This window comes from Peromyscus eremicus, chromosome 16_21, assembly GCF_949786415.1.
Source record: "Peromyscus eremicus chromosome 16_21, PerEre_H2_v1, whole genome shotgun sequence".
NCBI classification, from domain to species: Eukaryota; Metazoa; Chordata; class Mammalia; order Rodentia; family Cricetidae; genus Peromyscus; species Peromyscus eremicus.
The window spans coordinates 4,852,221-4,864,695 of record NC_081432.1 but is presented as its reverse complement, the minus strand read 5'-3'; the positions used below and the strand labels follow the sequence as shown (position 1 = coordinate 4,864,695).

At 55.1% G+C, this 12,475-nt stretch overlaps 1 protein-coding gene across 3 annotated transcripts in view; it reads right to left on the bottom strand.

The window, feature by feature from the left end:
- Positions 1-53: 53 nt before the first annotated feature.
- Positions 54-12,475, bottom strand: part of Ppard (peroxisome proliferator activated receptor delta) — a 76,866-nt gene continuing 64,444 nt past the window's right edge. For 2 of the 3 annotated variants that reach the window (XM_059281904.1, XM_059281905.1), the window contains 5 exons: positions 4,901-5,055; positions 3,989-4,127; positions 2,535-2,737; positions 1,979-2,429; positions 54-1,354 (listed from right to left, as the gene is read on the bottom strand). In XM_059281904.1, the coding sequence (XP_059137887.1) occupies positions 1,107-1,354; positions 1,979-2,429; positions 2,535-2,737; positions 3,989-4,127; positions 4,901-5,055 (1,196 nt within the window). In that variant the 3' untranslated portion in view covers positions 54-1,106. The remainder of the gene's footprint in view (positions 1,355-1,978; positions 2,430-2,534; positions 2,738-3,988; positions 4,128-4,900; positions 5,056-12,475) is intronic. The other variant, XM_059281906.1, reaches the window with a different exon arrangement.

Genomic DNA, 12,475 nt, shown 5'->3' with positions numbered 1-12,475 from the left:
TAGAGCTGCTGGGATGTGTGAATGTGAGAGGGGACTGGTCGGAGGAACCCAGGCAACTCTGCCTGTGAGCTGGCAGGGGCCACCTGGCGACCTGTCAGGACACCTCTGCCTACTCACAGATCACCAACCCTAGGGACAGGGCCACAGCTGTCTCCCAGCCACCTTGGGGAGGGCAGGGAGGGGCCCTATGGTGACCAAGAGGTGAGCCAGTGTCCTGGTTACGGTGAGGCAGTTGCAGGGGGCAGGTGTGCCAGCGTCTCTGGGGTAAAGGAAAGAGCAGCCATGGTCCAGTTCCTCCTGCAGGGTTCTGCCAGTCTGAATGCTGCTACAGGGTGAGGCCAGTGGGGGTACTGATGGAGAGCTGTCTGACCTCTAACCCTGGGACCCGAACCCGAGTCCTGGCATCAGAACTAAATGTGCTGTTCCTTCTGGCCAACTTCTACCCTCCTCCTCTTCAATGGGGTGTGGAACCCCATCTGGAAGGGGTATCCCCAGGGCAGCACAAGGGGCATCAGTGATAATGGCCTAGAACACTGGCAAGAAGAATGGAGGGTGTCAGAGTTGGGGCAGGGTGCCTTGGGTTGAGGAGACAGCCTAGAAGAGAAATCTGTCTCCCAGCCCATGTTCCTTGCCCACTCTCTTCTGCAGGAAGAACCCTGTGATGGTGAGGTGACCACAGGCTAGGACAGCAGTCAGCCCCAGCCAAGCTTCCTGGAAAGCTGGGCTCAGACCTTAGTGTTTCTTTGGATGGCTCAAGTCTTTGAAGAGGGAAACAGAGGCAGGGCAGGGCCGGGCGGGTGCAGGCCCCCCTGCTCCCGGGAAGGTGGGCAAAGGCAGAGGTCCTGTTCTGGTGGAGAGACAGCATACCAACTGTCTCACTGACATGAATTGGACAGACAGGGGGACAGGCTGGAGGGAGATGCTACAGAAGGCAAGGTGGAAGAGCAGGGTACTGAGGAACAGCGAGAACAGGAAGTGCTGGGGAGAGATGGGCAGAAGGCAGGGAGGGTGGGAGTCTGGAGTGTTGTGCCCAGTGCTTGTGCGCTGGTCCTCAGAACAGTCCCATGGGCCCAGCTGGAGCCTGTAGGGCGGCCTGGGCTGCGGCCTCAGTACATGTCCTTGTAGATTTCCTGGAGCAGGGGGTGCAGCAAGGTCTCGCTCTCCGTCTTCTTTAGCCACTGCATCATCTGGGCATGCTCAGTGACCAGCTGCCGCAGGTCGGCCATCTTCTGCAGCAGCTTGGGGAAGAGGTACGGGCTGTCAGGGTGGTTGACCTGCAGGTGGACCTCCAGAGCCCGCAGAATGGTGTCCTGGATGGCCTCCACCTGTGGCACATTCATGAGGCCTGGCCGGTCTGTGGGGACAAGGGGTTTGAGTGGCAGAGCAGAGGAGCCTCCTAGCCCACTCAGGGATCACTGTCCAGGACAGGTCCAAGCCCTGCCCTGTCACTGGCCCCACCCCCGGCACTCCAGTCCCCGCCCCTGCTCTCCACCCGTCTCCTTCTGACCAGTTGTTTTTCCTGATCTGCAGGGCTGTGTTTCCTGGCTAGGACACCTGGTACCCAGACTCAGATCCTGTCTCTGTGGTTCTGGGCTTCAGTGTCCTTAGCCTAGGCTGCTGTGAGGAGCAAATGAATTATAAACTAGATGGATCTGGCCTGAAGTGAGCTCCGTGCCCTTGTGGGTGAGCAGGCTTACCTGTGTGTTATATTGGACTAGAAAAATGCAAAAGTAATAAGGAAATTTCTCTACCACCCATAAAGAACAGCCTTTAACATCCTGGTGTATTTCTCTCTCCCACCCCCCAGGACTGGGGATTGAACTCAGGGCCTCCCGCCTGCTAGACCAGCACTCTACCACCGAGCTATATCCCGGCAAGGTCAACATCTTTCTCTGCACCTCTGTCTGTTTAACAAGATGCAGCTGGTCCTGCACGTGTTCTGTGCCACACTGTCTGAGGTCAGGCTTGGTCCCCTCACCTCCACACAGAATGATGGCTGCAATGAAGAGTGCCAGGTCACTGTCGTCGAGTTCCAGCGCATTGAACTTGACAGCAAACTCAAACTTGGGCTCAATGATGTCACTGAAGGGCTTGCGGAGGCTGCGCAGGAACTCGTGGGTGACGAAGCCGCTGCCATTGGCCACCAGCAGCCCGTCTTTGTTGACGATGGAGGCCAGCATGGCGAAGATGGCCTCGTGCACGCCGTACTTGAGGAGGGTCACCTGGTCGTTGAGGAAGAGGCTGCTGAAGTTGGGGATGCTCTTGGCGAACTCGGTGAGCTCCCGCACCGTCTCCACCGTGGTGCACTGGCAGCGATAGAACACGTGAACGCTGATCTCTTTGTAGGGCGGTAGCCCGTTCACCAGCTGCTTCCACACCAGGCCCTTCTCCGCCTGCCACAGTGTCTCGATGTCGTGGATGACAAAGGGCTGAAAACCAGCCCCATCAGAAGCCAGGCCTGGGGAAGGGGAGGGACCCCGCCCTCGTGTCCCCTGAACCCCACCTCGGAGCCCAGGCTGGCCAGTGGCACTCACTGCGTTGTGGCTGGACTTGCCGGTGAGGATGCTACGGGCCTTCTTTTTGGTCATGTTGAAGTTTTTCAGGTAGGCATTGTAGATGTGCTTGGAGAAGGCCTTCAGGTCGGCCAGCTGTGGGTTGTGCTGGCACCCCTCACTGGCCGTCAGCCCTGCTACCAGCTTTCTCTTCTCGGCCTCTGGCATCCGTCCGAAGCGGATGGCTGTACCGGGGTTGAGGGCTAGTCATGGAGGAGCTAGCAAGCAGGGGCCTGCACCTCTCCTTCCTTCCCTTCTCCTCAGGTATACAGGTGAAGAGGAACCATCCTTTGGGGGCCTGGGGCCCTCAAAGGCCCCAGAGTCAGGAAGGGAGCAGTGTTGAGGCAGCCCAGGGGCCTGACTCCCTGAGAACCTTTGCTGACTTAGCTGGGGGCTGGCATGGCGTGGCAGCTAGAAAGACAGCCTTTGGTGACCAGGGCCGCATCTGAGCCCCATGCATCACCTTCCTATCATGTGACTTTGTCCTTTCACCGTCTTTGTGGGTCAGGAAAAGTGGAGGTCCTTAAACTTACTAGAATAACGAGGGGCATTCACAATAAGCAGCCAGAACCCAGAGCCATGGGCTGGGGCGATAACTCAGTTGGTAAAGTCCTTCTGTGGCAAGCCTGAGGACCTGAGGCCATAGATCTCATGTGAAAAAGAGCTGGGTGTGAGGAGACGAACAGGTGTTTCCAGGAGCTCCCAGCTAAGGAAAGACTGGCTCAAAAGAGGTGGATGGTACCTGAGCTGACCTCTGGCCTCCACACACATGCATGTACACTGGCACACACGCGCACACGTGCACACACACGCACACACAATTACAGCCTGAATAGTAAGGTAGGCCCTGGCTTCTGTCAGAGAAAGCATGAAGAACCGGTTCAGTTTGCCCGAGGCTTCCTAGGGCTCCCTGTGACCCTGCAATGGAACAGCACCAGCGCAGCTACAGATGAGCCTCAGACCCACCGGCACCCACACTCAGGAGGAGCCAGAGATGGCCTGAAGATGCTGTGTGTGTGCTCCAGTGGCTAGCCACCACAGGGTGTAAGCAGGAGGCTACCCCGTTCTTTGGAAGCCCGAGACAAGGACGGCTCAGTTTCCTGGGAGTATCTAACCACGAAGAAATTCCCACCTGGGTCCTGGCAGCTGCCACCCATGGCCCCTTCCTGGCTCCTGCCCACCCCCAGCAATGACAGACTGAGGAAGCCCTGGCCTCGGCTTCGCATGCTCTGTCAGGCTCGAGTGTGGGGAGCAGGTGAGCCCGGGGCACAGAGAGCCGGTGACCGCCCGGGCCTCACGGTCTGTGTTTCTGAGACCTGCGTCTACACCAGCAGTCGGCAGCCACGTCCACACCCTCATCTGTGCCGGGCGCAGGAGCTGGGCACTCCCTGGGTTAGGCTGTGCCGCCGCCCCGCGGTGCCCGGCCGGCCTCTCACCGTTGTGCGACATGCCGAGCGCCAGGCACTTCTGGAAGCGGCAGTACTGGCATTTGTTCCGGTTCTTCTTCTGGATCTTACAGCTCCGGTCACACCTCTCGTACTCCAGCTTCATGCGGATTGTCCGGCGGAAGAAACCCTGTGGGACCAGGGACGTGAGGGGCCCGTGCTGCCGCGGAGGGCCCAGCGGCAGGGAAGGCCCCAAAAAAGGCTGAGATCTGGGGGGACGGGAAACTGAATGGATTAACTTTTACTCCTGTGTATGGCTGTTCTGCCTGCCTGTGAGTCTGTGCGCCATGGAGGCCGGAAAGGGGGTCGGGGCCAGAGCTCCTGAGACTGGAGTCACAGACACCTACCACGTGGGTGCTGGGAACCAAACCCCAGCGCTCTGCAAGAGCAGCCAGTGCCCACCAAGACAGCGCTCCAGCCCCAGGGATTTGTTTTTGTTTTTAAAAAGGAAGGAAAAGTATCCTTAAAAAAAATTTAAGGGCTGGGTAGTAGTGGCACACAACTTTAATGCCAGCACTCAGGAGGCAGAGGCAGGTGGATCTCTGTGAGTTTGAAGCCAGCCTGGTCTACAGCGTGAGATCCAGGACAGTCAGAGCTACACAGAGAAACCCTGTCTCTAAAACAGAGAAAAAAAAAAAAAAAAAAAAGACACGAGGCACTGGAAACCAACTTCAAATATACAAATAGACACTCAGCCCAAGGTCACTCTCCTGCCTGCCTTCTGGAGCCCAATCTGGCCACCCACAGAGACTGAGTGGGTAGCTGGGTCAGCAGGCAGGTGTCTGAATGACCCAGAGCTCAGGGCTGTAAGGAAAGTTTTCCTAGAGGCATTTTGAGCGCCGCCCGCCTCCACCCACCCTCCCCTCCCGAGGCGGGCAGAGCCCTGTGCTCCTCAGTCCGTACCTTACACCCCTCACATGCGTGGACCCCGTAGTGGAAGCCCGAGGCCTTGTCCCCGCACACCCGGCACTCCATGTTGAGGCTGCCGCCTGAGGCCCCATCACAGCCTATCTGCAGCTGGTCCAGCAGGGAGGAAGGAGAGGAATTCTGGGAGAGGTCTGTGGATACAGGACAGGGCGGCAATTGAACATCAGCTACCAGGCCTAAGAGGCAGGCAGGAGGAGGAGCTGCAGCCCTGAGCTCAGCTACCCAGGGCTGTGTGACCTGGGCAGAGCTTCCAGAGGCCAGTTTCTTCACGCGGAGGGAGCCTAGGGTCAAGGGCAGCTCTGCTGGGAAGGTGGGCCAAGTCTTCCCCAGAGTGTGAGCATGGCAGGCAATGTGGCTGCCCCTTACAGCCTCCTTGCCTGGGAGAGGAGTGGGCTTGGTGGGGCTTTGGGGTCAACAAGCAGCAATCCCGGGTGACCGTGGGGTGGAATGTGTCTGTCGGAAACTGGGGGGGTGCAGACCTCCACCCGGCCAGCCCCCACACAGGAGTGCTAGGCTCTGTGGATTCCAGGGGTGCTGACTCGCCCTGTTGTTACAGGCAGAGGTTTGGGCTGAGGGTTTAAAGTTGGCCAGGACAGTGGAGGCTGTCCGCTGTCACATGACTGCAGAACCACAGGCTCTTCTGAATCTGCTTTGAGACTTAGGGATGTGACAATAGTCTCTGCCTTGGGCGGGTCACCCGGCTCCACAGCACTGCCCGTGGTCCTGCATGCCTGGGCTCTCTCCTGGGACTGCCCAGCACCCCAGCCCTCAACCTGCCTCTCACAGGCCAACTTCCTCCTCTCCAGGCCTGTTCCTAGGACCCCACTCTGGCCACAGCAGGGGACTCAGACAGCAGAGACACCATGGGAGGTTGCAGCCTTCCAGGCTGCTGAGGGTGAGGAGGGTGACATAGCTTGTAAACGGCCAGGTCCCCTAATTCCCAATGGCTGTTATTCCGAAGGTGTAAATGCCCTCTGGCCCGCAGATGAGGAGAGTGGACCCCTCATCTTCTCTGGCAGGCTGTTTGAAGGTAAAGCAGCTTTGGGCTTCTTAGTAGTCTGTCACCATCTGATGGGGGCGGGTCCTGCATGTTCATGTGTGGGCACCACCCATCAGGTGTGAAGGCAGGGCACACTGAAGCCCAAAGCTGAGAAGCTGTGGGTACCACACTCATGGGAACCTCCAGAGCTCCCAGGGAGTCTGCATTCTCCACACCAGTTCCTTCTCTGCACGTGGGGCCAGGAGGGACCCGGCACAGGCTCTCATCTCCCCTCATTCATCTCTGTCCTGCTGTGGTCTCTGGCTTGGGGGGGGGCGTGTCCCAAGACCTCCAGATCCCTGTAAGCAGCCAAGGTAACCAGATCCTACTAGCTACCTGAGGTACCCAGAGTGAGTGAGGGTCCAGGGGAATTACTGCCTGAGAGAAACAGGCCCAGCTCAGCAGGTGGTGAATGGGAGGACCGCCTTGGCCTGGGACATGTTTAGCAGACCACAGGCTGTTTATAATTGATACACAAGGCTAGAGAAGCAGGACCTGAGGGACAGCATCATGTGAGTGCACGTGTATTGGGCAAACGGAAATGGTGTGTGGGTGGCTTTTCCAAAAACAACAGCTCCATTTCTTCCTGGCTGACCACTTGGCTTAAGGATCTGTCCTCATATCACCATGACATCCCACCCAAAAGCATGACACCATCTCAGGCACCAGGTCCTACTCTTCTCCATGACCTCCTGGTCAGAGGTGCAGCAGATGGATGACGATCGAAGGGGTGGCGGGATTCTCTGAGACCTTTCTTCACAAGGAACACTGCCCTGAGCACCCAAGGCCAAGGCTGCAAAAGGCTGGGCTTGCTGTGTGGACACTGCCCGCCCGCTTGGATCTTGTCTTGTCTCTGTTTTTCCTTCCCTCTCTCTCTCCCTCTCTCCCTCTTTCTCTCTCTCTGGTGTTTTTTGAGACAAGGTTTCTCTGTGTTTCCCTGGCTGTCCTGCATCTCGCTCTGTAGACCAGGCTGGCCTCAAACTCAGAGATCCGCCTGTTTCTGCCTCCTGAGTGCTGGGATTAAAGGTGTGCGCCACCTCCGCCCAGCTCTTTCTTACTTTTTTAAGATAGTGGCTCATGTGATCCAGGCTAGTCTTGAACTCACTATGTGGCTGCAGATGTGGCCTTGATCACCTGTGTGTGTGTGTGTGTGTGTGTGTGTATACACACATGTGCACGCCTGTCTGTCTGTCTGTCTGTCTGTCTTCCTCCATCTCTCCACCGTGGTTTCTTTTTCTTTTCTTTTCTTGAGAAGGGGTTTCTCTGTGTAGCCCTGGCTGTCCTGGAATTTGATTTGTAGATCAAGCTGGCCTAGAACTCACGGAGATCCTCCTGCCTCTGTCTCCCAAGTGCTGGGATTAAAGGCATGTGCCAACACACCCGGCTTCTACTGTTTTTCCAGACACGGTCTCTCACCAAACCTGGAGCTCACTGCCTGGTGAGGCTGACTGACCAGTGAGCCCAAGGGTCCTTCCTCACTGGTAATGCTGTAACCCCTATCAGTAGGGTTATAGGTCAGACTAGCATGCCCAGATTTTTTTTTAATTCTTTATTTTATGTGTGTGGGTGTTTTCCCTGTATGCGTATCTGTGCAGCATGTGTGTGCAGTGTCTGTAGAATCCAGAAGAGGGCATCAGATCCTCTGGAACAGGAGTTACAGACAGTTGGGAGCTGCCACGTAGGTGCTGGGAATCGAACAAGGGTCCTCTGGAAGAGCAGCCAGTGCCCTTAATGCCCGAGTTAACTCTCCAGCCCTCCTCAGATATATTTTTAATTCCAAAGTATTTCAAGTTTTTTTTTTAGGTATATGTGTATGGGTGTTTTGCCTGCCCATGGAAGTGCCCATGGAAGACAGAAGAGGGCGTTAATTACCCAAATCTGGAGTTACAGAAGGTTATGAGCCACCATGTGGATGCTGGGAACCAAGTCTGGGTCTACAAGGCCAGCAAGTGGTTTTAACTGTGCAACCATCTCTCTAGTCTCTAATTCTAAATTTTTATTGCATTTTAATTTATTTATCTTGTGGGTGAGGAGATCATGCATATACAGGGGTCAAAGGGCAATTGCAGGAGTCCGTTCTCTCCTTCCACTACGTGGATCCCAGGATTGAACTCAAGGAGCCAAGCTTGGCAGCAAACGCCTTCACCTTCTGAGCCATCTCACTGGCCCTTGCCTAGTTCTTTATGTGGGTGCTAAGTATCTGAACTCAGGTTCCCCTGCATGTGTGGCAGTCAGCTCCTCAGCCCATGACCTTGAAGCTCTGATTCTGCTGCATCAGCGCCCCAAGTGCTAGGACCACACCCAAGGCCTGAGCATGCTCGGCAAAAACTCTACCAACTGAGCTGCATCCTCAGCTCCTCCTCCTCTCTCTCTCTCTCTCTCTCTCTGTTTTTCTAGACAGCTTTCTCTGTGTAGCCCTGGCCATCCCGGAACTCTTGCTGTAGATCAGGCTGGCCTTGAACCCACAGAGATCCGCCTGCCTCTGTCTCCCAAGTGCTGGGACTAAAGGTGTGTATGCCATTACCACCCAACCACTTCTCTGTTTTTGAGACAGGGTCTCCCACTGTAGCCCAGGTTAGCCTGGAACTCAGACTCCTCCAGCTTCAGCCTCCTCCTGAGTGCTGGGATTGCAGGCATAGAGGTACATGGCTGGCATAGGATGGACTCCGAATGTTCCCTAAAGGCTCATACGTTCCAAGCTTGATATCCAGCCTGAGGAGCTAACGGGAGGTGGGACCTAGTGGGTCACTGGAGGTGAGCCTTTGAGAGGCATGAGGGGGAGAGAAGTGGGGGAGGGGGAGGTTTCATTTAGGATGCCCACAGGTGGGCAACTCTCTGCCACAATAGAACCAAATGCAGTGGGGTCGGCTAACTGCAGCTGGAACCTCCAAAACTGTCATCCTAAATAAAACCTCCCCACCTTCTCTCTCCCTCCAGGGTTTCTCTGTGTAGTCCTGGCTGTCTTGGATCTCACTCTGTAGACCAGGCTGGCCTCGAACTCACTGAGATCCGCCTGCCTCTGCCTCCAGAGTGCTGGGATTAAAGGTGTGTGCCACCACCGCTGGGCTGGACCTTTCTTGTTTAAAGTTGTCCCAGTCAGATATTTCGTCACAGTGATGGAGAGCTGACACTTGGCTCAGCTTCCCCCTGCTGCTCTCAGGAGGTGCCCTTGCTCACCCGATACATCAGCAGTGGGCTCAGACGCCCGCCCTGGTGCCCAGAACACTCCCAAGGGCCTACTCCTGCCAGGAGGGACAGGAAAAGGGTCAGCAGCTTGGCCAGGCCCCACCTAACAGCAGGGGTCTTTTGGATCATTTGTGTGTTTGAGACAGGGTCTAATTAAGTAGCCCAGACTAGTCTTTTTTTTTTTTTCTTTAAAAATTATTTATTTATTATGTATACAATGGTCTGCCTGCACATATGCCTGCAGGCCAGAAGAGGGCACCAGATCTCATTACAGATGGTTGTGAGCCACCATGTGGTTGCTGGGAATTGAACTCAGGACCTCTGGAAGAGCAGCCAGTGCTCTTAACCTCTGAGCCATCTCTCCAGCCCCCCAGACTAGTCTTGAACTCACGGTGCTGCTCCTGCCTCAGCCTCCCAAGTGCCACCATGCCTGGCTTGTTTCATTGTCGGTGAGATAGACAATTGGTGGTGTTTACACTGACTGTGCAGTTAGGGTTGGGACCCACCTGCAGTGTGGACTTGCACACTCACTGTGCAGTTAGGTTGGGACCGCCTGCAGAGTGTGGACTTGCACACTTACTGTGCAGTTAGGGTTGGGACCCACCTGCAGAGTGTGGACTTGCACACTCACTGTCCAGTTAGGTTGGGACAGCCTGCAGAGTGTGGACTTGCACACTTACTGTGCTCTAGGACTCTACCAGGCACTTCATTTCGTGTAAAACCTCCAAAGAGCCCTTCAAGCCAGGCTTTGTGCCCCCCCCCCCCCACTACAGGTCATTTCTTTCTTCACTGAGGCTGACACTTCAGACAGCTGCTGGGATGGCTTTCCATGCAGATGTGGCTGAGCCACGACAGCCAGGCTTCCGTTCAAAAGCCAGTCTAGATTTTAATCCCAGCACTCGGGAGGCAGAGGCAGACGGGTCTCTGTGAGTTTGAAGTCAATCTGGTTTACATAGTGAGTTCCAGAATAGCCAGGACTACATAGACTCAGTCTCAAAAAAAAAAAAAAAAAAAAAAAAAAGATAAAGATGTGATTAACATTTAAATCAGGAGATCTGATTAATGAATTCCTCTTCATACTGTAAGGGGCCCTCATCCACAGGTGAGGCTTTAAGAGAATGACTGGATGAGGGGACCCACCTCCACCCTCTCCATACTTGAGATGCTTCCTGGTGACTGTAACCTGGCCTGCAGAGTCAGGACTGGGTACCTGTAACTGTATGAGCCAGCTCTTCACACACACACACACACACACACACACAAAGAGAGACAGAGAGGGATAGAAACAGAGAGAGAAACAAAAACAAAACCTTTATTGGTTCTGTCTATCTGGGACCCCCTGACTAGGGGGGCACCAATGTGGGGATCAAAATAGAACCATGCAACTCCTGGAGCTGTGTATTTTACTGCAACCCATGGGCATGTTCCTTATGTCAAACAATAGTGTTATTATGAAAAGTAGCATAGCAAGATCACCACTGAGGATGACATGTGGTCATTCCGTGTAAACCCCATGTGGGTACCAGTCTTGCTGTCTTTGAGTACAAGCTCAGCAAACATACACTATTGACTTATCCCATGTTCTCACGGGTGGAAGGCTCTCCTGCGTATCTTGCCTCGGGGCTGGGCGCATGCTGCTGTCACATCCATGAGGTGGCACACGGGCCAGCTTGGCTACTTACTTGCTGCCAGTGCCCATCATAGCTCTCACATCAGGGTATGTTCTAAGAGAACCTGAGGCTGGGTTCTTCTAGGTTTTTTTATTTAAAAATTTTGTTGTTTTTTTTTTGAGACAGGGTTTCTCTGCGTAGTTTTGGTGCCTGTCCTGGGTCTCGCTCTGTAGACCAGGATGGCCTCGAACTCACAGAAATCCACCTGGCTCTGCCTCCCGAGTGCTGGGATTAAAGGCCTGCGCCGCCACCGCCCGGCTCTTCTATTTTTTGTTGTTGTTGTTTTGGTTTGTTTTTGAGTCAGGGTTTCTCTGTGTAGCCCTGGCTGTCCTGGAACTCAGGTCTGTCTATCTCTTGTGGGATTAAAGGAGTATGCCACCTCACCCAGCTAGATGGGCGGTTTCTTGATTGTTGTCCCATTTGCCTGGACTTTGGGCTCCTCTGGGCTGGTCTTCAGCCCTGTTCACCTCTCTGTTCTGGCCCGCTCTGGCACGCTGCCTGGCCTGCTCTGGCACGCAGCCTGGCCCTGAACACTCACCAAGTGCTGCCAAGGACAGGAACGCAGGCAAGAGGAGAGCAGCTTTACTTCCCTGTTCCTCTTATGCGTGGGCTGCCATGAAGCATGGGGGGGGGGGGCAGGAGAGGTGGGGTGTGACCACCAGCTTCTGGGGGGAAGAGCGGCCCTGGCCATGTTCCTCCTTGTTGCTGTGTGCTAGTGTGAGCAGGACTGCCTGCCTCATGGGGACAGGATGGTGACAGGTGCCGACTCAGACTAGGAAACTGAGTATGAGCACAGCGCAGGGGCTGGAGCCTTGCAGCCTTCTCCCAGTTTCAGGGGTCCTTCAGGGTCCCCAAAGGGCCTCTGAGGCAAAAGCCACAGACTTAAGGGCACAAGACGGGACGAACAGGAACCGAGAAGTGTAGCAAGCATGTGTGAGGAGACTTGACAATAGGGGCCGAGGTGACGGCCACAGCCCGCAGGCGCGCCCCCCCCCCCCCCCAGGTCCCTGCTCTGCTGTTGGCGCCCTCCCGACAGGGTCTCACTGTGCAGACCAGGCTGTCTTGAGCTCACAGAGCTCTGTCTGCTGCTGCCTCCTATGTGCTGGAATAGAGGCGTGCTCCCCCATGCCTGGTCAACTTACCTCTTTTAACTTTGGGCTGAGTTTTTTAAGTTAGGAAAGTCACGCAGGGTTGCTGAGGAAGACGCGCAGGGCAGGCTGTGTCTTATGAAGGACACTCCTCACCCCGCTCAGGATTCCCACTCAACCCTTTTAGCCCTTCGGTCTGCACTGTCTGGCATCTTCTATGATACATAAGGTTTTCGGGCTTTTTGCTGAAACAGGCTGGCCTGGAACTTGTGATTCTCCTGCTCCAGCTCCCAAGTGCTGGGATTACAGGTGTGAGCCACCAGGCCTGGCTCTACCTTACCCTTAGAAACATTTTTTTTGGGGGGTGGGGGCAGGCAGTAGTGGTGCATGCCTTTAATCCCAGCACTCTGGAAGCAGAGGTAGGGGGATCTCTGTAAGTTTGAGGCCAGCCTGGTCTACAGAGTGAGTTCCAAGATAGCCAGGGATACATAGAGAAACCCTGTCTCAAAAAATAAAAAACAAAAAAACACAAAATTCAGCATAGTAGCGTACACCTTAAATCTAGCAA